The sequence below is a fragment of the Microchirus variegatus genome (genome assembly GCF_963457635.1).
Source record: "Microchirus variegatus genome assembly, chromosome: 21".
NCBI classification, from domain to species: domain Eukaryota; kingdom Metazoa; phylum Chordata; class Actinopteri; order Pleuronectiformes; family Soleidae; genus Microchirus; species Microchirus variegatus.
The window spans coordinates 350,001-377,894 of NC_139822.1; the positions used below are offsets into that span (position 1 = coordinate 350,001).

Consider the following 27,894-nt stretch of genomic DNA (forward strand, 5'->3'; position numbering starts at 1 on the left):
TAAGAATGTGGCCAAAAACAGTTACTACATTCAAATTCAAAATACAGAGGTCTTTTAGGTTTCGTTTTCTGACGTAACTGGCAACCTGTGGTTGCTCGGCAGCTGAGACTCTACTGACTGCAATGATTGGTAGACGGCGGTAGGTGGCGCCACATGCCAAAACATGATTTCAAAACATAAACATGATTTGCAGTCTTTTTAATGCAAATATTTTGTCTGTACTGTCGTTGTTGGTGAGTTCAGTTTGTTATATGAACATTATTCCTGAGTCTCTGTGACATATTAGGAGGATTTTATGGCCAGTTGATTTAGATTTATTACATAATGCACCTTTAAAGTATGAAATGAAGCTTATAATGTGATTTTCTTCTGTGGAAATGTGTTTAATTGACATTCGCTCCTTTGGCGCAGATCGCTGGGCCATTTCAGGTGCAACGCTTTAATGTGCATTCATCATCTGGCTGTTAGCAGTAATGTTACTTTATAAAATTTGGGCCGCAGCCCCTTAGTGGGCTGTGACGGTACAGCAGGTGGGCTCTAAACAGGTTTAAATTATTTTAAAATATGTATGGCAGATTTTAGGAAATACTTATAAGGAATAAAACAAATCCATGGTGTTTCAATTATGTATCCAGTGTACACTGTTAATTTTTTTGTTTTAATTCTGCACAGCCCAGCTGTTTTGAAATATATGCAAGTTCATAAACACTGATCCTAGTCTCGTGTGTTGATCAGAGTCATGATTCAAGGTTTGGGTGTGGACCTCAGAGGATTTTCAGATTTCAAAATGGGCCCTGGCACTCTTAAGTTTGGGAAAGGCTGAACGAAATGATTTATATAAAGAGAGAGTGAAGTGGAATATGTAGAATAGTAACCACTGTAATATTGTTAGTGTTTCTGCACAGTGTCACCTTTTTTTTAGTGGCTCTACCAAAATAAAAATAAAAAAAATCCTGGGTTCAAGTGTCCCAACGACACTCAGTTTGTTCCCTTTTTCTCTTCAGATTTGTTCACCGTCAATATTTCATTCCCAGACCAGAGGAAAAATACTAACACAGACCCACAATGTGCCCTTGTTGTGAGGATCCTGCTCTGAAAAGCCAGCAGTCTGACAGTGTTTCCTTCATCTGGCTGCCTAATGTGAACCATGGTAAAATAAGCCCTGGTGAGTAATCTAGAAGAAGGAGGAGTGGGCATGGAGGGGGTCGGGGAGAGAGAGAGAGGCTGGAGAGAGGGTTGACTTAGAAACAGGGAGAGAGGAATGTATACAGCGCTTGGCTGGTTGAGCTGTAAAAACTGTAATCTGAGTGTCTCTGCTGGATCAGATATCAAGGAAAGTTGAGGGAAATGAAAGCAGAGGCAGAGAAAGAGAGAAGGAGCAAGGGAGTGGAAAAGTGGAGAAGGAGGAGTAGGCAAAGGAAACTTGGCGTGTGGATTCGGGAATTTTATCACGGTGTACTGTGACCTGCTCTGGTTTCTATCTGCAAGGTATTCAGTTCCCACCATCATCATCATCATCATTACCACGAGTCGTATACAGGCCACGTCTGAGTGGAGGGAAAGAAGAAGGGGAGACTGGCAGTGTTGTGTCACTGAACTGCTGTACAGGAGGTATCATGATTACTGTCCAATTATCCCTGAAATTTGTATATAAACTCATCGTAAGACCCAACCATTCTGAACATTGTATATAAAAAGGGGGACGTCATCTTCCTGTTGCAAAACAAACTCCCATTTCCAATCCTGGAGACATGTGATTTGACCAGCACCATGTCAGTACCTTTATACCTGGCATTAGAATGTGTTTTCTGTGATTGGATAATGCTTCACCACTTGCATTTACACCTGGTATTAACATGCGTATAAAGTGTCCACATCAAGATCTGATTGCTATCCGATCGCGGTCTCCCCCCCGTAAATATTTCCAACAGCAGACTGCAGCGTCATCAACAACAACAGCATTGTTATCGGCACACTATTGTATGGACTCCTTACGACTGATGGTGGAGTGGAGACGCATCGGAGACTCATTGCGTTTACACTTCGGTTCGATGTGGTCACAATGCGTCTCAGAACCACCTCCTGAAGTGGTTTGGCAGATCGGATAACAATCCATCCTCTGGTGTATTTACACCTGTACACTCTTAAAAATAAAAGTGCTAAGTAGAACCATATAAGGTTCTTCGACTTTATAGGAGAACCCTTTTTGGTTCCAGGTGGAACCCTTAGTGTTACCAAGAACTCTTGAAAAACCCCAAGCAAATGGTTCCAGGTAGAAACTCAGCCCTTGTAGAAGAACACTTTTGGAACCCTTATTTCTAAGAGTGTACTTACATGTGGTCAGGTGGTATCTGAGCAAATTGTCAGACTATGTCCTCTTTTCAGATATGTTTGGTGGTCCTGACTGATGCTTATTCGTACTGTCTGTTTTCTTTTTGTTCCTTATACGGGCCACACAGTTGGTGTAGTGGTTAGCGCTCTTGCCTTTTCAGCAAAAAGACCCGGGTTCGAGCCCCGGTTAGAACAAGGGCCTTTCTGCAAAAGGAGTTTGCATGTTCTCCCCGTGTGAGAGTGGGTTTTCTCCAGGTTCTCCGGCTTCCTCCCACAGTCCAAAAACATGCAGATTTGGGGATTAGGCAAATTGGTCACTCTAAATTGACTGTAGGTGTGAGAGTGAATGGTTGTTTGTCTCTATATGTGGTCCTGTGATGGACTGGTGAACTGTCCATCGCCCTATGTCTGCTGAGATAGGCACAGCACCCCCCTGCGACCCTCTGGTGGAGGATAAAGCAGTAGATGATGGATGGATGGAAGTATTTTTACGTCAACCTGTGCATGTTATATGAGTGTGGAAAATAGTTTACACACACATGTCCTCATAAGTAAATGCACAGTACAGTTATGAATTAGCCACTGAATGTAAGGTCCTGATTGTGGCTTGAGGGCGAGAGCAGACTGATGCTGCATCTGTTTCCTCCATTCACAAAAAAATGACTTTTCAGCTTCTCTTATAAAAGTCAGAGTCATCACTCTATAGTCACACAGCACAGTGTCAGATAATATCACATGTGTCAGTGTAGACAAAGATACTCTGCTACAATAAGACTATGATGGTTTTTTTGATGGGTTTAGAATTTCTATATCATTATTATAGGGATATCACATAGGGTGTTAATTGTTACAGAAATGTAAAAAAAGGAGCCTGTTGTGTGTGTATTGTCAGAAACACTGTGGTGTCCACCTCACCAATCAGAGAGCTATAGCTATAGCAGCTTAAACAGTGTCTATCAGGAGCTGCTCTCCTGTCGTGATAACAATGTAGACGTTTCCTGAATATGTCGAGGTAAACAATAAACACTTCATGTACGACCTTAGTAATAGAATATACCAAATTAAACCGTAGGGGTTCTTTGTGGAGAACACCAAGTATGCTGTGAGGTTTGAGGTCTCACAGTGAAGTTATGTGAACACTCACTGTTTGACAAATCAGTGCTGCCCACGGCCGGCCCAAGATTTTATGGGGCCCTAAGCTGAATTTGATTTGGGGTCCCCTCCCACCAGGTAGGAGTCGCCTGTGCTATCATTATTTATACAAATGTAACACTTTAAATTGCATTAATTATATTATAGCTGTGTTATTTACTCCAAGCAAGTGTCACCGTTTAATTTACAAAGAGAAGCACGAGGGCCCCCTGGTGATCAGGGACCCCCAAATAGCCAAACATTGGTGTTGTTGGTTCTCGTGGCTGGTCACATTTTACCCTTTTACCAAAAGTGAGGAGTAGTTTGGGAGTACTGGATTCTGGTTGCTAGATAGTACCTGGCACCTGGTACGTTTTTAGTACCTGGTGAGGTTCCAAGCAAGCTGAGATGGTACTATACAATATAACAAAGTCAGGCAGTTTCATGCATGAGGACACGTTGAGGAGGTACTTTATAAATAATGGAAAACAAATCAAATCGTGTAGAGTAGAGCTGTGCGGGGCGTAGTGGGAAAGTGCCATTATAAAGTATAAAGAACTGTTAACGTGGCCTTTATAATTTTTTTATTTTGATTTCTAACAGCTTTACAGAGTGGGGGGGGGGGGGGACCCACATTGGAAACCCATGTTCTTCATGTGTGGGTTTTCTTCTTTTCTCCACTAATTCCAGCGCTGGGAGATGAATTAGAGACCACTATATAACTATATGCTGCGGTGCCGTTGTTGTGTGTTTTGAGTGATGGGTTCTATACATGTGTGGGCACTTGTGGACCTCCTCACATTAACTAAATTGAGTTTCCATGGTTACTGTCTGCTTAGTGGGTGTGTACAGTCCACATGATCTCAAAAAGTGGAGGTGCCCATGGGCAGATGATGACATGGCTGGATGGATGAATGGATGGATGATTGGATGGCTGCATGAATGGATGGATGGATGATTTGGTGGATGGATGCATGGATTGCAGGTAGTACTTCAAGTTTATGAAAGGCAACCCATTCATTCGACAGTGCATATTAATTCCCATGTAAATGTCATAGTTTATAGAGGAATGTATGTAGATCCCAAGCAGGTTGACATAAAATAAATTAATAAATAAATATACACAGTAATGACTGATGCTTAGCTTAGGTACACAGTGCAAACCAACTATATAAAAATGGTAGGGTTAGGAATGTTATAATGTGGGGTTACTTGGTCAGGTCTAGGTTCAAGAACATATTTGTGTGCCCAAATAATGAGGTCAGCTGACAAACTCATCAGTCATCATGGATTAGCCTCCACAGATACTTGACCCAAACCTTAAAGAGAATCTCTGGGATGTGCTGGAGAAGACTTAACACAATGGTCCAACTTCATAATGTGTCTTGTAATCTCAAAGCTAAACGTCCAACAAAAGGTCAAGTGTGTAAACTAATTTTGGCCAGGCTGTGTGCTTTGCAGGAACACAAAGTCCAAACGGGAATTCTCTAAGTATCCTCTGGGGACAATGATTATTAATTCCAAACCGCATGAAAAATCTGTCAATTAATTGCTCAGATGTTGTGCTTTGTGCCAAAGTCTTGTACACACAGTTGACAAAAACAGATGGACCAACTGGACTCATCGTCCCGAGGCCATTTTTTTCCCTTTAAATACACAAAAATCTTAGTTTGGACTGTACTCACAGCTTTGTTTTGCTGAAGGCTTTTAGAAGCTGTTGGCATGAATGAAGCTGATGAGATTGTGATGAAACAACCTTTACATCCACAGTAACATATAGACATCTGTAGCTGCTGCTGCTGTGTCTCCAGCTCCTCCTCCTCCTCCTCAGCTCAGCTCAAGCCAAAGTTAGTGCCACTGCTTTAATGAGCCGCCAACCAGGATTAGATTTCGGTCTTAATAATACTCCCACTTTCTCAAAGTAGTAGGGTGACACAGAGGACAGGATGGTAGGAAGGAAAGAGAGACACAGAGAGATGCAGTGTTTTTTCCCTCCATGAACTGGTTATTTTACAGCCACATCCGTTGAACTCAGGCATACGTTCAGGACGGGTTATGCTCCAACTCATTTGTTCAAAGAGAGGATTTTCTCCTCTGTGATTTTTTTCTTCTTAAGGTTTCATCCTTGAGGTTGGACTAATTGTTGGATTTGCACGTGCCAATGTCAGTGCTCTGCCACTATTTGGCTCACTGTTACAAATTCACTCTACTACTGCCCATAAAATGGGACAAAGAGCGGCTTTGTTGAATAACCAAGTGGAGAAAGTTGTGTTTATATTCTTTTTAAATGTCATGCAGGGCATTTTTGGGGGGCTTATAAAACACTTTGACTGAGTGTTTGCTGTATTCTGTTTGTTTTCCATGTATGTCTGAAATATGAGAGAAAATCCCAGTGGAATGAGAAAACATTCAAAGTCCGCACAGAAAGCACATTATTAAGTAACTATAATTAAAGCTGCAGTGCGTAACATTTGGTGAGTTTTTGTTCCTGTTTTTATTATTTTGCCTCTCTTTGGTTGAAATGAAGCAGTTCAGTTCAGACAGTTTTATTATCTTTATTTATCTTGTCCTTCATCTTTAAAAAGAACTACTACTACAAACTGCTGAGCAACCAGGTGTTTTAAGTAAGTAGTGCGGTTTACGCGCGTTAACGCATTACACGTTTCCATGACGACTGACCGGAAAAAGACGCACATGACTAAAAAAAGGGTCCTATGTTCCCCTGTCACATACAAAGTGGACCTTTTTTGGGAAAAACGGGGAACATAGGACACGGGGAAAATAGGTACGACCCCCGTTTGACAGCACTACTTTATATAAAACAATTTCACTCCCTGTGTGCAGCACGGGAATGTTGCCTGGTGACATGAGATCTACAGATTGCTATGTAACATTGTGAAAATGAATTCGACAATACTTAGAATGTAACAGACATTTGTTATTATTCAAGCGTTACTCGCTGCAGTTTCAAACTGGCCAATTTAAAGTAAATCTTCGCTTTATTCAGTTACGATTCAGGATGACGCAACGCGCGATGCAAAAGCGGCTCATATGGCATCACTAAGGGCAACAGCATGGTCGTGCGTTCAGGCTGTCGGAACTTGAACTCTGCTCAGGATGTGGTTGTAAATCTGACTCTCAGGAGCCTTCAGGCTGAGCGAGCGCTGCTGCCACTCATCGTTGTTCAAGCAGAAGTGCGGTCACATCGGCAAACATAAGCTGTTCTGATTAACAGTCTTCAAGCGCCTTTTTTTTTTTTTTTTTTAAACCCTGTGGGACAAAAAGCTGTAAAATAACTGCTGCAAATCCAGTCACAGTTGTGCTGGTGACACAGTGAAAGACCTCGTCCTGTTTATGCCACACTCTCAGACCCTCGAGCAGGAGCATGGTCACCACAACTGCTGGGTCTTCACCTGTCACTGATTGGAAGCCTGCACCATGTCTACCCACTGACCACCACCCGCCACAGAAGTGTATTATAACAGACAGATCAATAGCTCCTGTCATTCTTCGTTAATAACCACTTCCCAGTATTTAGACCAGACTCTCCGTCTTCCTAAAACACGGTGGCTTCAGCACAAGATGTTTTGTTTTAATGACATGCTCAGAACATGTGCCAAACAGAAATGAGGCGAAACTGATCCAGGAGCAGCAGAACTAGACATAGTGGTGGCAGAGATATACTTGTTCTATTATGAGTGTGCAATTTTCAAGCAGAGACCTCCAAGTGAAGACATGTAAATAGGACAGAAACTACAAACCCTCCCCAGGCAAAATTCTGACTAAAGATACAATTCTGAAAAGTCAGAATTTTCTGTTTGCTGTCATCAACACAGACCTTATCAGGTCCTCATACGGACCAAAAAAACAGATAAGGTAAAAGGGTCCTATCAAAACAGTTGTTGCTGTTAATTGAATCTGTATTAGTTCCCCGAGTCAGTGGACTGTGGAAAACAGACAAGCTCTGTACAAGCCGTTTTGTTCCATACCCATTGTTTGTGGAGCAACACAAGTTATTTTATTTTGAAAGTGCACCTTGTAGATTCACACGGCCAAATTAAATTCTGGTTTCAGACGTGTTTACCTTCCCACCCACAGGTGGACAACAGGAATCGATACTTCAGACCTGCCTCAGTAGCTGGGAATAAACATCCTTCAGAGAAATCTGAACTCACTCAACATAGAAGTTTATTTTCTGTCTCGTTCTCTTGGGATCAAACATCCACACCGGTTTAGATTTTTTAAGTGGAGAAGCAGTGGTGCTGAAATCACTGTTGAGCGACAGCTGATGCAATGATGACAACATGCCCGCTGGTGGCTGCACAAGGAAAAAACTAATTTTAGTCACTCAATGAAAGGCACACCTAATTAATTCTGTGTCTGGTGAAGTTAATGATATCTTAAAAATATTTTTTTACTACTCTACTTTGCCCTAAGACACACTTTTTCTGGCTGGAATCTGTGGTCGTAAACTACCAAGTCCCCAACAGCACCAAAGTCCACATAGAAAAACAATTCAGACTTTGGAAAGTGAGCGGTTTACAAATGTCCATTTCCTGTCAGAAAAGATGTCTGAATCAGACAAAACTCTGATTTGTGTACACAAAATATTAATTAAGGTATAACGTGCACAGAAAACACTAATCAATAATATTAATATCAGTCTCATAATATTAATAGCAGTTTTGGTAATCATTATCACAGACGTTAAAGGTGCCATATGTAAGAATGTGGCCAAAAAACGGTTACTACATTCAAATTCAAAATACAGAGGTCTTTTAGGTTTCGTTTTCTGACGTAATTGGCAACCTGTGGTTGCTCGGCAGCTGAGACTCTACTGACTGCAATGATTGGTAGACGGTGGTAGGTGGCGCCACATGCCAAAACTTGATTTCAAAAATGATTTGCAGTCTGCAAAATATTTTTTTAATGCAAATATTTTGCCACCTTTAAGTTTAAATGTTAAAATGTTTGAGTGCGGATTTTCTAATTTCTTATTTTCTTTATAACTTTACTTTAGTGTCACAGTTTCAAGCGAGGGTGCTTACCCTGTCCAAGATGTTGATGGGAATGATAAACTGCACAGCTGTACTTATTTTGGGCGCACAAATTCACAGTTTAAATTCCCCAAATGTCATCTCTAAGTAGCTATAATGAGTTTTTTCTCTCATTCAGACTATGCCTGTCTTATGCTGGCTCTCACTGCAGGACACTTGCAGGGGGATCACACAGGTCAGGCAACCCAAACTATAATCATGACATGTCATTATAAAAATGAAAGATCTTTCCACTTGACAAAATAAATCTCCTCAAATTAGGAACAGCTTTCTTTCTTCTCTCAGTTGGTAATTCAGCGATGTTGTGACTAATACTTAATAATCACACAGATCGGTTATTTACACATGATTCATCCTCTGTTTTACTGCTGTGGATTTCCAGGAAAAGAGATTTGAATCTTTGTGTCGCAGTGAGACATAACACAAACATTTACCATAGTTTAGTGTTGAGTGAATGAACGCCTCTGGGAATATTCCAGCTGAGGAGCGCGGTGGTGGTGGTGATGGTGATGGTGATGGGCTGCATGCATTAGTGGGGTTATGGTTTTGTTTTCAGCTCGGTGTTTATTGACTGTGTTATGGAGGGAAAGCTTTCATATTTCACCTGCATGGAGTTTTATTCATGCTGGGACTTTACTGCACATAAGATGGCACAAAATATGACATATAGTGGATTATGATGTTTTCCAAATGTGAAGTGTTGTTTGTTGCTTAGTGATAACCACAATACTTACTGACTATAAGTGTGATTGCTTCATTGAACATAAAATTAAAGCCAGAAAGCGAGTGTGGCTTCCCATAAAGACTCAAGGAACAAAAATAAGGTGGGATTAATCTTTTCAACTATTTCTTCGTAAAAATATTTGAAATCAGTGGCTCAACTGTGGGTGAGTTATGCTGTTCAATAGACAGGAATCTATTTTGAATTCCAGTAGTTTCCAAACGTTCCACGTGGTCTATAAATGATGCACGGTTGACTCATAATCTTTTATAAAACGGGACATGAAATAATAAATCTGTATGGCTTCTTCACTCAATTTAAACACTGTGTAGTGGATGTAAAGAATATTTTCATATAAGTAAGGGATTTAAAGGGATAGTTCAGGACTTTGAGTCATAGCTGGGAATTAGGGATGGGCATTTTGTTTTTGACCATAAAAACAAGTTAATGTCTGTAAATAGACCTCCATAACTTACAGATATGTGCTATAGGACCACTCTATGGGAGCTTTAAGCAAAAACGTGATCCTCATATTCAATGGGATTATAAAAGTGAAATAGTCAGTAACGGCATCAAAAGCATATGTACGTAACTCTGCTTTTTTACTGGACTGATGTTCTTATTTGCCCCCACTTGTGATAACTTTTCTTTTGTGGTGAGAGAGCCGTCAGAGGGTTCCAATTGTTTTTATTACTCTCTGATAAGATCCTCCTGTTTAATTGTGAAATGATAAGGTCCATTAGTTTGACTGGGTGCACACTGCAGTGTTTGGACAGGAGTTAGCCCCAATTAGGGTGAGTCGTACTTTTTGAAGAAGAGTCTAAACCTGAGTTGTGGTTGGGTTTTCATTTTCAGTGGGTAATGCTCTACACTTTCATATTGTTTTTCTTGCACGTTCCTTGCACATATTCAATCCTCTTATTTAAACTTTCTTCTATTTTCTACCTTGTTGTGATCTTTGGCTGCTGTAACACCCGAGCAGAGTCTGACTGATTCCTGTTTGAAGGTCCTGCCCTCGTGAATCTCACCAGTCAGCTGTTTCTCTTGCAGAGTTTTGCAGAGAACACCATGAACGAGCTGCTCGGCTGGTACGGCTACGACAAGGTGGAGCTCAGAGACTCAGACAACCTGGAGATAGGAGAGACGCCCCAACACATCTCTGTTCTCAAAGGTATCACTTATTGTCACCTGTTTATTTAAAGCACCGTACATTAACATGAATTAACATTAACTTGAGTGCATGTATTCTTCATGTCTGTCTGGTGTGTGGTGTGGTGTTCAGTCTTCATCAGATAACATGGTTTAGCAACAGCATGAAAATATATGTAATGCAATGTAAAAAATAATGTAATAGTAAAAATAATAAAAATGCTAGAGTAGAGAAAATAACATTAAGCATAAAACAACATCAATATGAAACTGAGCAAAATGACAGATGGTGATGTATCAATTAAAAAATGTTTTGAATAAAAGATGTTTATATTGTTCTACAATGGCCTGCCACTCATAGTTTATGAGCTCTCCCTTAAGACTGAATGAACAGTCATTATTGTGCATTTTATAACCCACTCGCGCTTATTTTTGCTTGAATTTTTCCCGTCCAGAAAACTTGTTGCCAAAAATCCCAGCTTCGACAGAGAGCAGTGAAGACTCCCCGGATCGAGCCAACAGCTCCCAGTCTATGCCAGCCTCCAGGAACGGAGTCACAGAGCCGTCCACCACGCCGTCCACTTCCACGCCCGGCACCATGGAACATGGCAACCTGCCCATCATCGTCCCCATGATCCCTCCACCGCTGATCAAACCCCCTGCAGGTAAAGAGCAAAAATTATAAATGTTGAAAAGAGACTCGTAGAGGAGATTCATTTGGCAAACACTTAAGATTTATACAAGGAAACACTTTAGTCGCCAGGGAAAAAAAAGAGCATTGAAACGTGCTCAAGCTCTCACAAACACCGACACAGGAGAATAAGTTGTAAGTTGTAAAAGCTGTAGTGTAGTGTAGGAGGCTGCCAAATAACTCTGTTTCTCACTATAGACGTGTTTAGCTCTCGTGTCCCCTGGCGACATTCCTGCACTGCACACAGGAAGTGATTTGTTTTATGTCAAGACAGACGGCGACAACATGCAACATGGTGCAAGTAAAGTGAGACTGGTTGGAGTACGACTGAAAACACAAAGAAACGTTCACAAATAAAAACCTGGTCGTTCACTAGTTTGATGGAATAAATGCATCTCGCGAGATAACGCTGCTTTGTGCCGGCCACTGTGCGCACCGAGCGTCCACAGAGGCGGAGCTGATCACCGCTGACAACATCGCTGCTAAATTATAAATACGTCGCTGCTAAACTATAATTAAGTCATATCTTAATATACAAACCACATGTTAAGACTCTGAATGGCTAATTTCTCGCCTCAAATGATCTTAAAACTGCGTTCCGGGACACAGAAAAGTGAGAAACGGCCACTGTTTCAATGTTATTCCTCTGCAACAACAACAACAGTCTGTCTCTCTCGGACACCATTGCTCACTGTAGCCAAAAGCACAACAGCCTTGCTGTGCGACCCCTACTGATCGGGCGGGAAATTGTACCACGACGGAGAACTATGAAGGCTTGAGGGGTCTCCGTGGTTACGCAGTCGGATAAAGCATTACGCAGTCGGAGAAGTATAATGTGGCCTTTAGTTAGCAACATAACTCGAAAAGTGATGGACAGATCTGGATGAAATTTTCAGAAAATGTCTGCAACGGGGGCAGGAACAAGTGCTTACATTTTGGGTGTGATCCGTAGACGCTATCACTGGTTACAACACTCGCTGTCTGACCCAGGAGGTCAGAGTGCTTTTCTAGTTTCTGTTTGTGAAGACCAGAGGCAGAATAACAGCAAAAAAAAACAATCACGAAATGCCCTAAGATCAAGGCTAATTCTGATGAATTTACTCAAATGCCCGACCCAGAGCTGGCAGAAGCAAACTCAGCGGCTGCTTGGTTCCCCCTGATCACCAGGCTCAATAAAGGCTTGGGCCAGCGTTGGCACAACCACAATTATAAGTCCACCCACAGTCATATCCTCAGTTTTCAACCAACTTGCGTTCCATATCAGCCAGGGACAGGCGACTAATGAGCTCACTACCTGCTGTACACCTTGTTCTCCTCCACCTGCCCGAGTGTCAATATTACCCCGCCGTCTCTCTGAGGAAATGTCCGCACTCCCCAGCCAGACAGAGGCTTCATTATCCCTAGCGTCTGCTGTTGCACAGGAGGCTGGTACGCCCAGGCGGAGTGAGCGAGCCACCTTGGCATCGCCCAAGAGGAGTCCCCACTGGCCCTGCCTAGGCGGAGAAACAGATGGTGTGGTCCCCACTTAAAACCCAGCATCAACCCACCACCCGGCCAACGCCGCCTTTAAACTTGCCACCTACCCCCACTCGTACGCTGAATTATTCATGCGCCCCGCAAAAACCCGACAAAGGACCTTTTGAGGTGCAGGTACGGTGCACGATGGTGGCATTTAATATGGAGACTGAATAATTACAGGCACTTTTTTGCTTTCCGCCTCTTCGTGCAGATGTGAATATTTTGAAATGGGCTTTTTTTTACAGGATGTGGGAAGGCAAAAACGACTCCACCTCGTTGTATGGAATGTATGTTGCGATGTTATGAAGATGCTGGCCTTGGATCATATTCATTACACTGTGGTACGTGGATTATTCTAAGCAATGGAATCCACCAACTTAATCAGCTTAAGACAATGAGGTCTTATTTTAGTGTTATTCTCACAAAAGGATAGAGGCTAAGTCCCCGTTCAGACCTGGTGTTGACATCTGCCCTCAGTGATCTGATCACATGTGGATAGTCCTACTACTGTTTACATCAGGCATTAAAATGCAACCTGGATGGGTCTTGATCACATATGAGTGACAGCGACCAGTGGAAAAAAGAAATGAGTGTTAATACTGTGGCAGTGGCTGCAACTGACGTGGATCATTCAACGCCAGATGAGGAGGTGATCATCAAGGAGGGGGCACAGGATTTTTATGGGTGGGTGCTTCTATTTAGACCCTTCATGGTCATTAAACGGGAGAGAGAGGAAGGCAATTTTTTGTGTGTAGTACACAAGAAATGTACCGTTCAGTCCTGTCTTTGGTATTCTCAGTGCATGAATCTTTTCTTGACGCCTCAGAAACAGACATGACATCTTGACACCACGTTCATGATGCTGTGCTGTCGCACGTCCGTCTGTCACGGCTTCCCAGGATAACACCATAGGGGCGACGGTGGCTCAGGGGTAGAACCTTTCAACTTGAAGGATGTGGGTTAGATTCCCTCCCAGCTCTGCTGGGCTGCACGCCGATTTAGCCTTATGGCAAGACACTTAACCCCACATTGCTCCTGCCGACAGAGTGTGAATGGGTATGAAAGATACACATAGATGCGCTGTATGAATGGGTGTGTATGAGAAAAAAAAACTATAGCGTAAAGCAGCTTTCAGTGGTCATCAACACTAGAAAAGTGCTATATAAATACAGACCATCTACCATTTACCATTCTCATTGAACATATCCATGGAAGCCTTGAACTGTGATGCCCTTTTAGTGACCTTTTAAAAATGCAATAAATCCAGCTTATTAAATCCATGTTATTAGCATGTCTGTCGGCCAATCAGAGCAGGCCGTCTTCATCTTAATTTTTTATTTTAGCAGCAGTTATCAGGCTACATTAGTTTTGCCGACACTCTTAGAAATAAGGGTTCCAAAAGAGTCCTTCTACAAGGGCTGAGGTTCTACCTGGAACCATTTGCTTCAAGGGTTCTTGGTAACACTAATTGATCCAGAGAACCCTTTAAAATCCCTTTCCTGAATAAAGGGTTTTAAAAGGGTTCTTGGTGGAACCCTCCAAAAGGGTTCCAGTTGGAACCTTTATAAAAAGGTTCTACCTGGAGCCAAAAAAGGGTTCTCCTATAAGGACAAGCTGAAGAACCTTATATTAGTGTAAGAGTGTACCATGCTCAGGAATGTGGCAACGTGTGTCCTCAAACCACCTCTGAATGTGGTTTCTGTGATCAGATCTGAGGACACATTCAGTACGGAGCATTCAGACCTTACATAGTGGGGTTACTCAGGGAGAATGATAATTCCAGGTCTGAGGAATGAGATGGAGAGCAGAAGAGAGGACAGACATAAAATATGCATGGTGGCTTCACTGTGTTGTCTTTAGGGCCCCAAGGGAGTTATTCTCTTAATTGTGAGTTGGTCTTTACTTAAAAATCTGATGGCCCTGTAGATCCATTAAGCTCACTAAGAAGTGAACAACACAGCCAGTGTGTGTGTGTGATAAGCACAAGAGTGGAGGTGAAAGACTAATGGTCCTTGGTTGTGTTTTTTTTTCACCCTCACACCAGCATAGCTGTAATTTGGTAATTGGGAGAGACTGAAGGCAATCTCAGTGGATCTATCATCACTACAGCGGCAGCACTTAAAGCCCCGCACTCACAGTTTACCACAAAAGAGACATTTCAGTGACCTCACAGCAGCACTGCAAATCCATCTTCATCTTCAAAGTCAGCCTCCCGCAGTAGATAGTGGTGTAAAAACTACAATGTTCAATCCAATATTAAAGGTCCAGTGTCACATTTAGGATGGTTTATTCACAGAAATCATCCATAAGCACGTTTGCTTGGTTTTTGTTGCCTTAGAATCACCCGTTTTATTTTTACTTTAGACCTAAAGGGCCTTCCTCTGTTTCTCCTCTCAAAAGCCATTACTTTGAAATGGTGTGAAATAATCATCCTGCAAATTTTTTAATTGCAACATCATGATGGATTATCAAGATATAATTTGAATTTCAAAGTGTTTTTCACCTGTTTGCCCCCCCCCCTACTGACCAGACTATAAAGTTCACTGGCCCCCAGGTCATTTAAGTTTGAGGCCCTACTGGTCCAGATGGTGTGGAATTTTTTTCTCAAATCAAGTCTTTCACGACAAAGTATTTTCATAAATGCGTAAGAGACAAGAGACGCTGCTGGAACTGTGGACCAGCAGGAGACACAGACGCTCATCCCTGCTGAAAACATGGCTGCCTGCAGGATTGCAAGGAGAAACAGATTTTGGTCACTTAACAAATAGCTCATTTCATAAAATCCACACCTGCTTGACTCTAGGATATAATTTAATATGTTCTCTGCTTCTTCTTTTTTTTCTCTTGCCGTTAAACACATTTTCCGAGTGAAAAGTGACGTTTTGTGTTGCCGTGGAAACCACTTATTCTCTGCAACAAAGTTCACAGAAGCTGTTGATCCACTGCCTCCTCCATTAGTATGTTCAGATGTGTTATTTGTTGACTGCAGACTCTGTCTTAAAGGTTTAGTGAACTTTAATGAATAAATGAAATAAATGGGGATTACATGTGTGGGAACGGAGGATAGCTTATCTGCTAACTTCTGCTAAACTGCCGTAAAATACAGCGCTTGAACTGCTGTTTGGGCTACTATGCCTGCAAAGCATTGTGGGAAATGCAGTCCTTCAATCCATAGCCTTCAATTGCATCTGCAAACTAATGTAGTAAAGGTGCATTATGTAATAAATCTAAAGCAACTGGCCATAAAATCCTCCTAATATGTCACAGAGACTCAGGAATAATGTTCATATAACAAACTGAACTCACAAACAACAACAGCACAGACAAAATATTTGCATTAAGAAAAATATTTTGCAGACTGCAAATCATGTTTATGTTTTGAAATCATGTTTTGGCATGTGGCGCCTCCTACCGCCGTCTACCAATCATTGCAGTCAGTAGAGTCTCAGCTGCCGAGCAACCACGGGTTGCCAGTTGTCAGAAAACGAAACCTAAAAGACCTCGGTATTTTGAATTTGAATGTAGTAACCGTTTTTGGCCACATTCTTACATATGGCACCTTTAATATAGACTTAATCACTCATAGATGTTATGAGGTAAGCCTTTCTTTAGGGCCTAATATGCAATTTCCTTGTGTCCCAGGTGGTTGCCATGTTTTCAGTGAGGATCAACCACATTTTTCTTCTTTAAACATATTTTGTAAACTGAATCAGAGTCACTTAGGTCAACATACTGGAATATATGATGAACTTTGACCTCCATCCTGACTCTCACTGTCTCACTTTCACTGTCGGTTGTTCGTCTCCAGATGAGGACGCGTCCAACGTGCAGATCATGTGCGCCTGGTGCCAGAAGATCGGCGTCAAGCGCTATTCGCTGAGCATGGGGAGCGAGCTGAAGAGCTTCTGCAGCGAGAAGTGCTTCGCCGCCTGTCGCAGGGCGTATTTTAAAAGAAACAAGGTAAGATTCTCTCCTCGTCGTGAGCCGGAGGGAAGGGATTGTGATTTAAAACTGCGACAGACGTCCCAGTTACACAAGGAAGAGGGGAGAAATGAATGTATACGTTACATAAACACAACACAATGATTGGTCTATTTAATAGGATTCCTTAACTATGCTGCAGGACCACTTCTTAAAAAACTCACCCTCTTTTTGCCTCAGTCACTTCATTGGTTGTGTTAACGTTGCTCAACAGTTTTAAGCCGTAGCTCCAATAGTGATCACTTTCAGATGCCATTGTTTCGAAGTAAAGCCACGGTCTCATAGCAACGGCTAAACTAGTGTTTGTGGTTGTGTAATCTCAAAGTTGCACAAGGTGGGTTTCCATCAGCTTTGTTTTTATGCCCACTTGAAATATCACATAGACAAGTTGGCGTTCTGGTAAAAAGGTAAAAGGTGCATGCAAATGAAATGTAGGAATCATCACGGCAATAGTAGATGAGAAGCAGCAAAGCACTTTATTTACATCGATCAGCGTCATCTTCTTATCGCGGCTTACTCGTTCACTGAGGGATGGAAACACACATGAATTAGGATTTTCTTTTTAAAAAAAGTACAATATTTTTCATTGAAAACCAGATGAAGCACATTTATGACAACAATCAATCCTCACACACAGCACCAGGTCATTTGCAGACGCTGTCGTTCGAGTCACGTATATAAACCAGACACGAGGCTCTGATTATAACCTAATGTGTGTGTACACGTAATTATTATACCCATATGTGTGTGAGTGTGTGTTAAAGACGCAGGGACGTAGCTCAACTGTTTTTTTTTTGCGTTTCCATTAGCGATAGGACCTGGTACCTTTGTGGCACGGTGACATAGCACAGGCTTTGTTTTTGCCACACGGAAACATCAACCTCTTTAACGATGAGTTAACAGTTTTGTGCCTCTCACTGAGCTAAATTACGTTTTTTATAGTGTAAAAAGCAATTATTCTACAATTATTATAATACAATTACCTTTAATTCTGACTTGAGACAATAACAGGTCACTTCTGTTTGAAAATGTCAGCATTAAAATCCTCGGACAAACTACATAATACATTAAAGCAGAAAGCGTTTGCAGTAAATGATGTATTTTGCTCTAACAACACCCTCAGGCAATCAACTCTAAAATGTCATGGTCACAGTGATGCATTAGAAGAACACACAGCAAATATCAAAGTTGTTATTGTGCTCTTGTTTCACCAAGTGACTGTAGTTAAACTCCATCTCCTTTCTCTCTTGTACCAAAGCTGGGATATGTAAGGAATTACGCTGTGAGTATGATGTGTTTTCCTCTCCTGCTTGTCTGTCCTGAAGTCAGTTATTCATCCAAACATTATCACTTTTCAAGCACTGCACTGAAGCAGCAACCAGAGAAGAGAGTGAGCGAGAGAAAGAGAGCACACAGAGAATGTCTGTTCATGTCGTATCCAGTTTCTTTTTTTCTTTTCTGACACTTTTCCCCCGTAAGCATGAGAAGCACCTGAACTTGTGTCTAAGCTGTTGCTCATAATGTATGTTCTTTTCATTAACTTCTTTACGCTCATTTAATTCAATAGCACATTTTTCATTATGCTAAATGTTGGGAACGATGACAAGTGATCTGCCTGCTTCTGGTGATGATACGCAGAGTCTGACACAGGAAACACTGTGAGGGAAAGTGCGACACTGCTACAGAGCCTCATATCAGATCAAAACGCGACGTGTCAACCGGTTTTATTTTGATCTCTGATCCCCAGAGGAGCTTTATATATATATATATATTTTGTTTTTGTTTTTTAATGAAAGGAAAAGCAGGTTGATGACATTTGACATGCAACAGAGTTGACAGTGCATCTGCACAGACATCAAAGATCCAGTAAGAGAGGCTGTCAACAAGACATCTAAAGTAAAGCTCACGTGAACAAAACATTCTCTTCGTCTCGCAATAAAGTAAAAGTTTATATACACTCAACAAAAACAGAGTAAATATCCAAAAATAAAAGTACAACTTTATCAATAAAGTGGCTTCAATTTGCGAGCATTAGGATCAATTTCAAAACATAAGTCTTGGAGCATATTGACAAGTGACAAAAGTCCACATTTTGGTGTGTCCTTTTATTGACCAGACCATAAGGAGTGTCTGTGTACTGGTCACACATATTGACCACCACTCTGTCATGCTCCATGATTCTGGTGAGTGAGTGAAATACTCAATCTGAGATTATAGTCAATAGGAGTGAGCAAGTGACACTGGACTACTGAGTTTGAGCAAAAAAAAACATTCCATAAACAAATGCATCAAGAATCTGAGCAAATGTCATGACATTCTATTTTTGTTCACCATTTCAAGTTTGTGCGTTTATATTTTTGTTGAGTACACAAAGATTTTGTAGGACGTTAAAAGTAATTTTTACCTTGAAGAAATATATGAAAATGAACTGTGTGACTCACATTTCCATTCCATACATTTCCATGGAGCTATAGGATATTATTCTGATCATATTTAAACTCCGCAGAGGTGCAGTGAGGCGTTAGATGAAGAGCTGCAGGCGTCAGGCTGAGGCAACGTCTCACCAACTCCTGCTGTTTGCAGACTCATGCTGTGTACAATGTTAAGACAAATCCAAACCATGGAAAAAGAAGGAATATTGTTCGGTTTCTTTACTAAAATAATGGAAAATAGCTTGTTATTTCCACCCCTAGAAATCAGTGATTTTACGTAATAAACCGCATTTTAATGTAAAGAACCAGTATTAAATTGTCCACATTGTGTTTTGTCTAACAGCGTTTTTGTCAGTTTGCTTCAGGAACATTTTTTTTAATTTAGTTAAGTTCAAAATAAAGAGTTGTTCCCACTCACTCCAGAGAAAAGTCATTTTTCAGGTCTTAGTAAATGTGAACCCAATCACTAACAAATACATGGCTATAAAAAATAAATCACTATAAAATCCTTAATATAAAAAGAGAAAATGGTCCATTAATAATATATTGTGTTTCTGAACTTCGGTTACATTCGTTTTGCGGTTACAAATCTGTGTTAAAGGTGTCATATGTAAGAATGTGGCCAAAAAACGGTTACTACATTCAAATTCGGCGGTAGGTGGCGCCACATGCCGAAACATGATTTCAAAACATCTGGGCTCCATGTCATATTTGAAAGGTTTAGCTTCACAACAAAGTGCTCACGCTGTCAAAGTGCGTAATTATGCATCGTCACAAATAGCAATTTATGAATTAACAAATTAACATGGAGTGCAAATACCGGCTGCCACTGGATACTTTATATATATATATATATATATATATATATATATATATGTAGTACTGCTATATGAGGTCAGACAAAAGGAAAATAACATATCATTTAAACGCTGTGGCTTTGTTTTATTCCATTTATTGAATCATACATGTTTTACAGCAATTTAAAACTCTCACTAACCCGAGAACATAATCGCTCAAATTCAAAACACCATCACTAACGGCGGGTGATTTTTACCAGAGATAATAAATAAAATAAAAAGTACTTGTCATCAAAATATATCTAAACATGACAATACATGACAAATTTGACTAGTGTTCTTTTATTTTAAACTGTGTCATGTCTAACAAAATGAAATAAAATCATCATAAGGGGACCATATAAAAATGACTGGAAAATTAGGAATTTTGGAACAAAAAATCTCAACAAAAAAAAAAAGTAAAATAATGAAGATGAAAACTTGGTTTTCATGAAAATCACATAAATGTATTTGCTCGGGTGAAAACCACCCAGAAATTGGTGTTCTAGGGTTAAAAAACAACATGATAAACTTACCATCAAGACCCACTAGGGGGCCACGGCCCATGTTTTGGTAAACACTGCTGTATTGTGTTGTCCATTTCCCTTAATATATGAACATTATTTACTAAATTGACATCATGTTGAATTGAAGAAAACCTGAAATGAGGGTTTAAGACTTTTTACTCCTCTGGATTCATTTTACAGACGTTTTTAAAAAATATATTTTTTTTGCAACCAGTGCAGTCGCCCCCTGGTGGCGAACCTATTTTATGAGCTCAACTCTGCAAATTAGAAGGCTCTATCATCCATTTTATATTCAGTCTAAGTGAGATGCTTAACTTAGTAGGATAAGTGCAATAAGTACACAAAAATAGCCTATGTATTGGTGATATCTGTATCTGGTTTATTCTGGTTTTACTTTTTTTTCATTTATAATAAATCTAAACCTTGATGTTGACAAACGCATTGACTTAATTGAACGTGTCACGTGGCAGCTTTGAGGTTTCGGTGTCATTTATAGGACGTGACGGACTGAGAAATAGGATTATTCCCCTTCTCATATAAATATTCTGGTTTCTAAGCAGACAGCCATGTTGGCTGTTTCCCTCATCCATCAGCAGAAATACACATGTTGAAACATCACAAACACAGGAAAGGTCTGCTCCTCCACAGCGGCTCAGATTCTATATTTTGTCTGGCTCTCACACATGCATGCAGGACATTTGTGTAAGCGATACCCAAGTTTCTTTTCTTTCTTTTTTTTTTTTTCCCTCTCATGCACCCACAAGGTTGGCCACAACAACACAGCCTGCAGGCTTTTCTCTTTTTTTTTTTTGATTCAAAAGAAGAAAAAAATACCGTCATGGCTGGAAAAAAAAAAGTATCTTGTGTCTGCGTGTGCTTTGGGTAAGAGGAGAGGGGATGTAGGGGGAAGGCAGGGGGGCGTTCAACAGCTCTGGCATTATGTTGCATGAAATATCTCAGCTGCTTCATCCATGAAACCCAATCGCCTCCTTGGGTGACTGACTCCTACTTTCTCACATCTCTGCGTAACTTTGCTTTATACAGTGTGTGTGTGTGTGTGTGTGTGTGTGTGTGTGTGTGTGATTGATAGTTTAACTCAGGCTAATCACTAATTTGCCCGTTAATGCTTTTGCTTTAAGCAGCTGGATTAGTTTGTATGGAAGGTGCTGCTTCCTCTCTCCTCACACTGATCCATTATTCTGTCACCTCACTTTCACTCTCTCTTCACTGTCCACTGTTAAAGGTGCCATATGTAAGAATGTGGCCAAAAACGGTTACTACATTCAAATTCAAATGACCTTTTAAGTCTTTTAGGTTTCATTTTCTGACGTAACTGGCAACCCGTGGTTGCTGGGCAGCTGAGACTCTATTGACTGCAATGATTGGTAGACGGCGGTAGGTGGCGCCACAAAACATGATTTCAAAACATAAACATGATTTGCAGTCTGCAAAATATTTGTTTTAATGCAAATATTTTGTCTGTACTGTTGTTGTTGGTGAGTTCAGTTTGTTATATGAACATTATTCCTGAGTCTCTGTGACATATTAGGAGGATTTTATGGTCAGTTGTTTTAGATTTATTACATAATGCACCTTTAATGCAGATAAATTACTGAATAACACACATAAATAACCTCTTTTTTTTCTTTTCTGCAACACTCTCATGTCTGTGCTTTGCTGGTTTGCATAAAATGTGAGCTGCAAAAGCCATTTTGGAGACGTTTAGAGCCGTAGAGACGTTTTTCCTCTCGGTAGCTGCAGGTTGAAGCTGCTCCACTGTCACACCTTAACGTGGCACCGCCGTTCGGGTTTCCTCCTCTATATCACACCCACACCTAAACCGATAAACATGTTTTCTCATTGGACGCAGAGCCAAGATTAAGTTAGCCAATTAGTCGTGATGAATCACCTTCAGTGTGCGCGCGTGTGAAGCGCTGCGGGCAGAAAGGTACGTGTTCGAGGAGGCTTTCGTCTCCAAGCGCATCGTCTATACATCAGTTTGGGCTGGCTTTTCAAACGCCGCATGCAGGAGCCTGTAGCAAAAATGTATTGTTGTGATGAAATGTTGGCCGACGCTGTTGCAACAGCTTTTCTCTGTAGTTTGGCCAGAGCTGCTGTGTTGTGATTGAAAAGCAGTGTGGGAAAGAACTATATGACCATGGTTCTCAAACTGCGGTAGAAATACTGTATATAACAGGGTATGTGATCAAAGTGAAACTGAGGAGTTTTGAGTGCGTAGAAAATGAAACAAATTACAAAAAAACGTTAAAGGTGCATTATGTAATAAATCTAAATCAACTGGCCATAAAATCCTCCTAATATGTCACAGAGACTCAGGAATAATGTTCATATAACAAACTGAACTCACCAACGACAACAGTACAGACAAAATATTTGCATTAAAAAAAATATTTTGCAGACTGCAAATGATGTTTATGTTTTGAAATCATGTTTTGGCATGTGGCGCCACCTACCACCGTCTACCAATCATTGCAGTCAGTAGAGTCTCAGCTGCCGAGCAACCACGGGTTGCCAGTTACGTCAGAAGACGAAAGCTGAAAGACCTCGATATTTTGAATTTGAATGTAGTAACTGTTTTTGGCCACATTCTTACATGTACAGGGTTAAAATTAAATAATAACTGAGGAAGACGAGGATTATGAGAGAGCAAATTATCTTATTGGGAATAAATCTGCCTCCTGGGAAAAGTCCGTAGCATTTTAACATTGCTCAAGCTCAATATTTCCTCTGGTGGTATTTTTTTCTAAAAAGTACCACTTTACTAATATTTTAAAACCTCTGAGCTAAATAAAGAACCGGATTTGATTAAAGAAAGAAATTGAATTGGCTCACAATGTGGCCTCCATAAGGGTTCCTTCTTTGTTCATTTAGACGCAGTTATTGACCTCCACCAGCAGGTGTATGTTTTCACCGGAGTTTGTTTGTCTGTCTGTCTGTTAGCGACATAACTCAAAAACTCGTGGACGGAATTGGATGAAATTTTCAAGAAATGTCCACAATGAGACCAGGAACACGTTTTGGGCATGATCTGTAAACGCTATCACTATTTTTATCGCTTTTTTTTGTGGGGGGCTGAGCTGCCTTGGCGGAGGTCTGTGCTCTCTGAGTGCTTTTCTAGTTTTGTTATCTTTATTTATTTATTTAGAACTACTCAAACTGCTGAGCAACCAGGTGTTTAAAGTGGAATTCACTTCTGAAACAAAACTTTTAGTGTTTGGAACATTAGATCGAAACGCTGTAACTGTATTTAAAAGTGATGGCCAGCGTGTTCTCCCTGTTTGTGTGGTTCTGGTTTCCTCCCACACTCCAAAAACATGCAGATTAGGTTGATGTTGGTTGGGAGTGTGAGAGTGGATGTTGTTCGTCTCTGTGTGTTGGCTCTGCAAAGACGGGTAGAAAATGGACGGATGGAAGTAACACACAACATCTTTTAAAGGTCCAGTGTTTAAAAAAACAACAACATTTGGAACGGCATCATATGACAGTAAGACAAATATCATTTAACATACAAACTCATATAGTATGGATGACATTAAAAGAAAGACAGAGAGGAAAAAAAAAAAAGTAAATACATAAATAACCCAAATTATAAATATAATCCAATATCAGATCTGAGGGTATGAGGGTGATATAATATTTCTATTTTTTTTTTCTTTATTAGAGACAGAGTCAACTCTACACATAATAAATGAATATGAACAGGTTTGGACTGAATAAATTAAATATTATGGATATGGTATATGGACATGTACTCCAGCCTGAACCTACACAAACCAAGACCAGTCCTCTGTTTGATAATAATAATCTTTTTTTTTTTTTACACACTGGCCCTTTAATACGTACTTGATTGTGCATATCCCACAAATTAACATTAAAAAAATGAAAAGCACTGAGACTCCAGCTTATGTTTTACAGCTGGTTTTTACCGGAGCGCGGGGCTTTTTGTTCACACCATGAAATTTCCTCCCCCAGAGACTCCAGACCTCCATCAGTGTCTTTCCCCGGGAGCTGCCTCCAGGCGTGAGGGGGCAGAGTGCCGCTTCATGTCAGCCCAGAAATGTCACATCACCTCAGACGCACACACAGACACGCGTCTGCTCCTGTACGCGCACAGCAACTACGTTTGCCTCGGCAACTCTTCTCTATTTACTTTGCGTCTCCGTTTCCCACCAATGAGGACCTGCACGTACAATAAATAAGAGCGAGTGTTTGTGTGCGGAACTGTTCTGTGCGTGTGCGTGTGTGTGTGTGTAATATGTTCTGTGTGTGTGTGTGATGAAGTGTGTAATGTGTCTGCATATTGCAGTTCGGGCTCACTGGTGGTGAGGAAGCCCAGAGGCCTGTCTGACACAGCTGCAGGGCACAGAGAGGGAGGTGATTATCTCATAGCTGCTAGCCATTCAGCTCACATAAAGACAAAAAAGTAACTCAGACTAACTCGGCGTTGACATTGGGAAAGTGGAGCCACGCACACGCGCTCGCACAGCTTCGTGACGTCGCTTGAACTCGCTGAAAAAAGTGTGCCAAGTTTGGAGTTTGCAGCCACACTTCGCTCCAGAACGCGTATAGGGATGATGACCTTGCGCACACATCTCGTGAAGTTCTCCGAATAAGTTGCAAAGTCACAATTCAGTTTGCAGAGCCAATAACATTCGCCACAGCATTTAAAAAGCCATTAAGCCCAATAAAATTGCCCTTCATCTTTCTCACTGCAATATAAACAGAATTCTGAGCTGTTAACCGCCGCAATTGGCGAGATATATGGAGTAAATAAAGCTTTAACGTGCTCCCAACCAGCGGTGCTTAAAAACTGGCTAAACATCTGTTCTGATTTGTATTTATTTGTTTTTCTTTAAACCGCTAGATGAAATTCCAAATCCATAAATATTTACTCGTTCTCGTTTACAATAATACTAAATAGCAGAAGTCGACTGAAATGGTTTTTCTGTGGCCGACGTCATCGAACGCCTACTACTACATTTTCTATTTAGCGTACGCTCACCTAATTGTATCAGTTGCTGTTATTCATTAGCCCAGAATGAGCCTTTCATATTTATATCAGCTGCCATTTTGGATCACCGTGATCTTACAATGGACAAAAACGAAACGTCTTTTCGAGTTTTGAATGCTTCCGAAACACACGACGTGAGGCACATTCAAGCTGCAACCTGAGCACAGCTGGGTGTTTGGATGCGGGAAACACTGTCCGTTTATGATTGTCTGTCTTTGGCAGGTGATGGACACACACACACACACACGGGCGCGCGCGCACACACACACCTGGACATGTATCCGCGCCCAGATGGAAGTGAGCTCGGTGACAGCTGGTGTGTCGTCCCCTCAGGACAGCTGAGTCGCCTGAGGGGAGATATCGGTGGACGATGTCCTGCACTGTCCTTCTTAGAAGGAGCTTCAGCCTCGTGGCAGCTGCAGATCTATCTATCTATCTATCTATCTATCTATCTATCTATCTATCTATCTATCTATCTATCTATCTATCTATCTATCTATCTATCTATCTATCTATCTATCTATCTATCTATCTATCTATCTATCTATCTATCTATCTATCTATCTATCTATCTATCTATCTATCTATCTATCCATCATCCATCCTTACACTGTGGCTGCCTGTATGTGCCTCACGCCTCGTTCACAGTGCCAACACCTCATTAGTACAATATGCAAATGAGCTGGCACAAGGCCAGAGGGTCAGAGCACAAACTGGAGACAGAATAATAGCACGATGGTTTCTCTTTTTGTGTGTCTGTGTGTGTGTGTGTGTGTGTATTGGTTGTATTTGTCAGGACCAGTAATCCTCATGAAGAGCAAAACCTGGCAGAACCTTATTTCGGAGGAGGAAGTGGTGAAGTATAGGGTTAAGATTTAAGAATTGTGGTTCTAGGTTAAAGTCATGGTTAGACATTAACTGGTTAGGGGTTTTTAATGTGTCCACATGACATGTTAGTGCTCATATTGTCACTACACCTACTGTTCATTTCATGCAGTGGTGGCAGCTTTGTAACCATGACCCCACAGACCGATTTTCATTTTTTTATTTATTTAGTTGCAGGTGTATCCTCCTGATGTTTTGCTGTCGACTAGTTTTATTGGTGTAATAGGAGGTAGAGCCCACACTCTGTGTGATTTTCCTCAGATCAGAATGATTTTACACACATCACCTGTAATATTTAAAAGGTGCTATGTGTAAGAATGCGTAGGATGGTGGTGTAGTGGCCTAGCACTGTTGCCGTGCAGCAGAAGACCCGGGTCTGTGACTGAGGGTATTTCCTGGTTAAGTGGGAGCTCAAAATTGTCTGTAGGTGTGAATGTGTGAGTGAATGCTTGCTCTTCTCTGCTTGTTTGCCCTGTGATGCACTGGCGACCTGTCCAGGGTGTGACTTTGCCTTTCACCCTCTGTGAGCTGGGATTGGCTCCAGCGAATCTGTGACCCTCGTGTGGAGGATAAAACAGATGCCTTCTCTCACACACTTTGCCGGTGGATATTTAAGTATAATGCATTGACAGCTTGTAATTGTCACCTTGTCGTCTCCTCTCACCACGTGATAATTCTCCTCTGCTGTGACTCCACTGCTGCTGCTCGGCACAGACGCACCTTCACTTTCAATCTGTGCCTGACAGGGAAAAGTAAATATAGTCGCAGTGTTATTTTAAAACAAATAAATAAATAAAACAGACAATTGCAGCTCAGTGTTTCCACGTTTCATAAATCTTTGTCAACCCCCTTTACAATAGTTGGAATTGTAACTGTAGTTACCACTTTAAACTCTAGTGGTCGCTGCTGTACATATAGTATCTACCTTCTATCTATAAAGTAAGTTGTGTCTGTCTGTCTGTAACAGGCATATCTCACTGACCGTTAGTCAGAACGCCCTAAGATTTTGGATATGGGTTGAGCATGGCCCGGTGGTGTGCATCCTTGATGTTCACGTTTTTTTAGTAATTTTAATATCCGCTGATTTATCACGTTGCACTTTGGCTGATTACTTCTCCAACTGCGTAACCACAGAGAACCCTCGATCCTTCATAGTTCTCCGTGATGGTGTCGGATACGCACTACAATTTTCCGCCCGAACAGTAGGGGTCGCTACGCAAGGTTGTTGTGCTTTTGGCTACAGTGAGCAATGGCGTCCGAGAGAGAAAGACTGTTGTTGTTGCTGTGGCAGCTGAATAACATTGAAACAGTGGCCGTGAAATAAATATTGTTTATGTTCCGGGACATAAAAAAATATTTCGTGCAGTCGGAGACAACGCAGAGTCTCTCCGACAGACTCTCCGTCGAAGCAGTGGGCTCTGCGTAACTTACGTAGAGAACTTTACGGGCGTCACTGCACTAGTTCCCCTTAAAAAGCCAAAAAGTTCAGCAAAAATTGTGAATATAATCAAAAAACAGTAAATATGCAATCATGAGACATCAATGTTATATTCAAAATCAGGCTGTAAATCAAATATGCCTACTTTTGTCGCACAAATAAAAG

At 41.1% G+C, this 27,894-nt stretch overlaps 1 protein-coding gene across 1 annotated transcript in view; it reads left to right on the forward strand.

Moving 5' to 3' along the window:
• sobpa (sine oculis binding protein homolog a) overlaps positions 1-27,894 on the forward strand; it is a 43,849-nt gene that overhangs the window by 3,386 nt on the left and 12,569 nt on the right. The window contains exons 2-4 of the mRNA XM_083908211.1: positions 10,291-10,411; positions 10,845-11,054; positions 16,407-16,558. Coding sequence (XP_083764337.1) covers positions 10,291-10,411; positions 10,845-11,054; positions 16,407-16,558 — 483 coding nt within the window. The remainder of the gene's footprint in view (positions 1-10,290; positions 10,412-10,844; positions 11,055-16,406; positions 16,559-27,894) is intronic.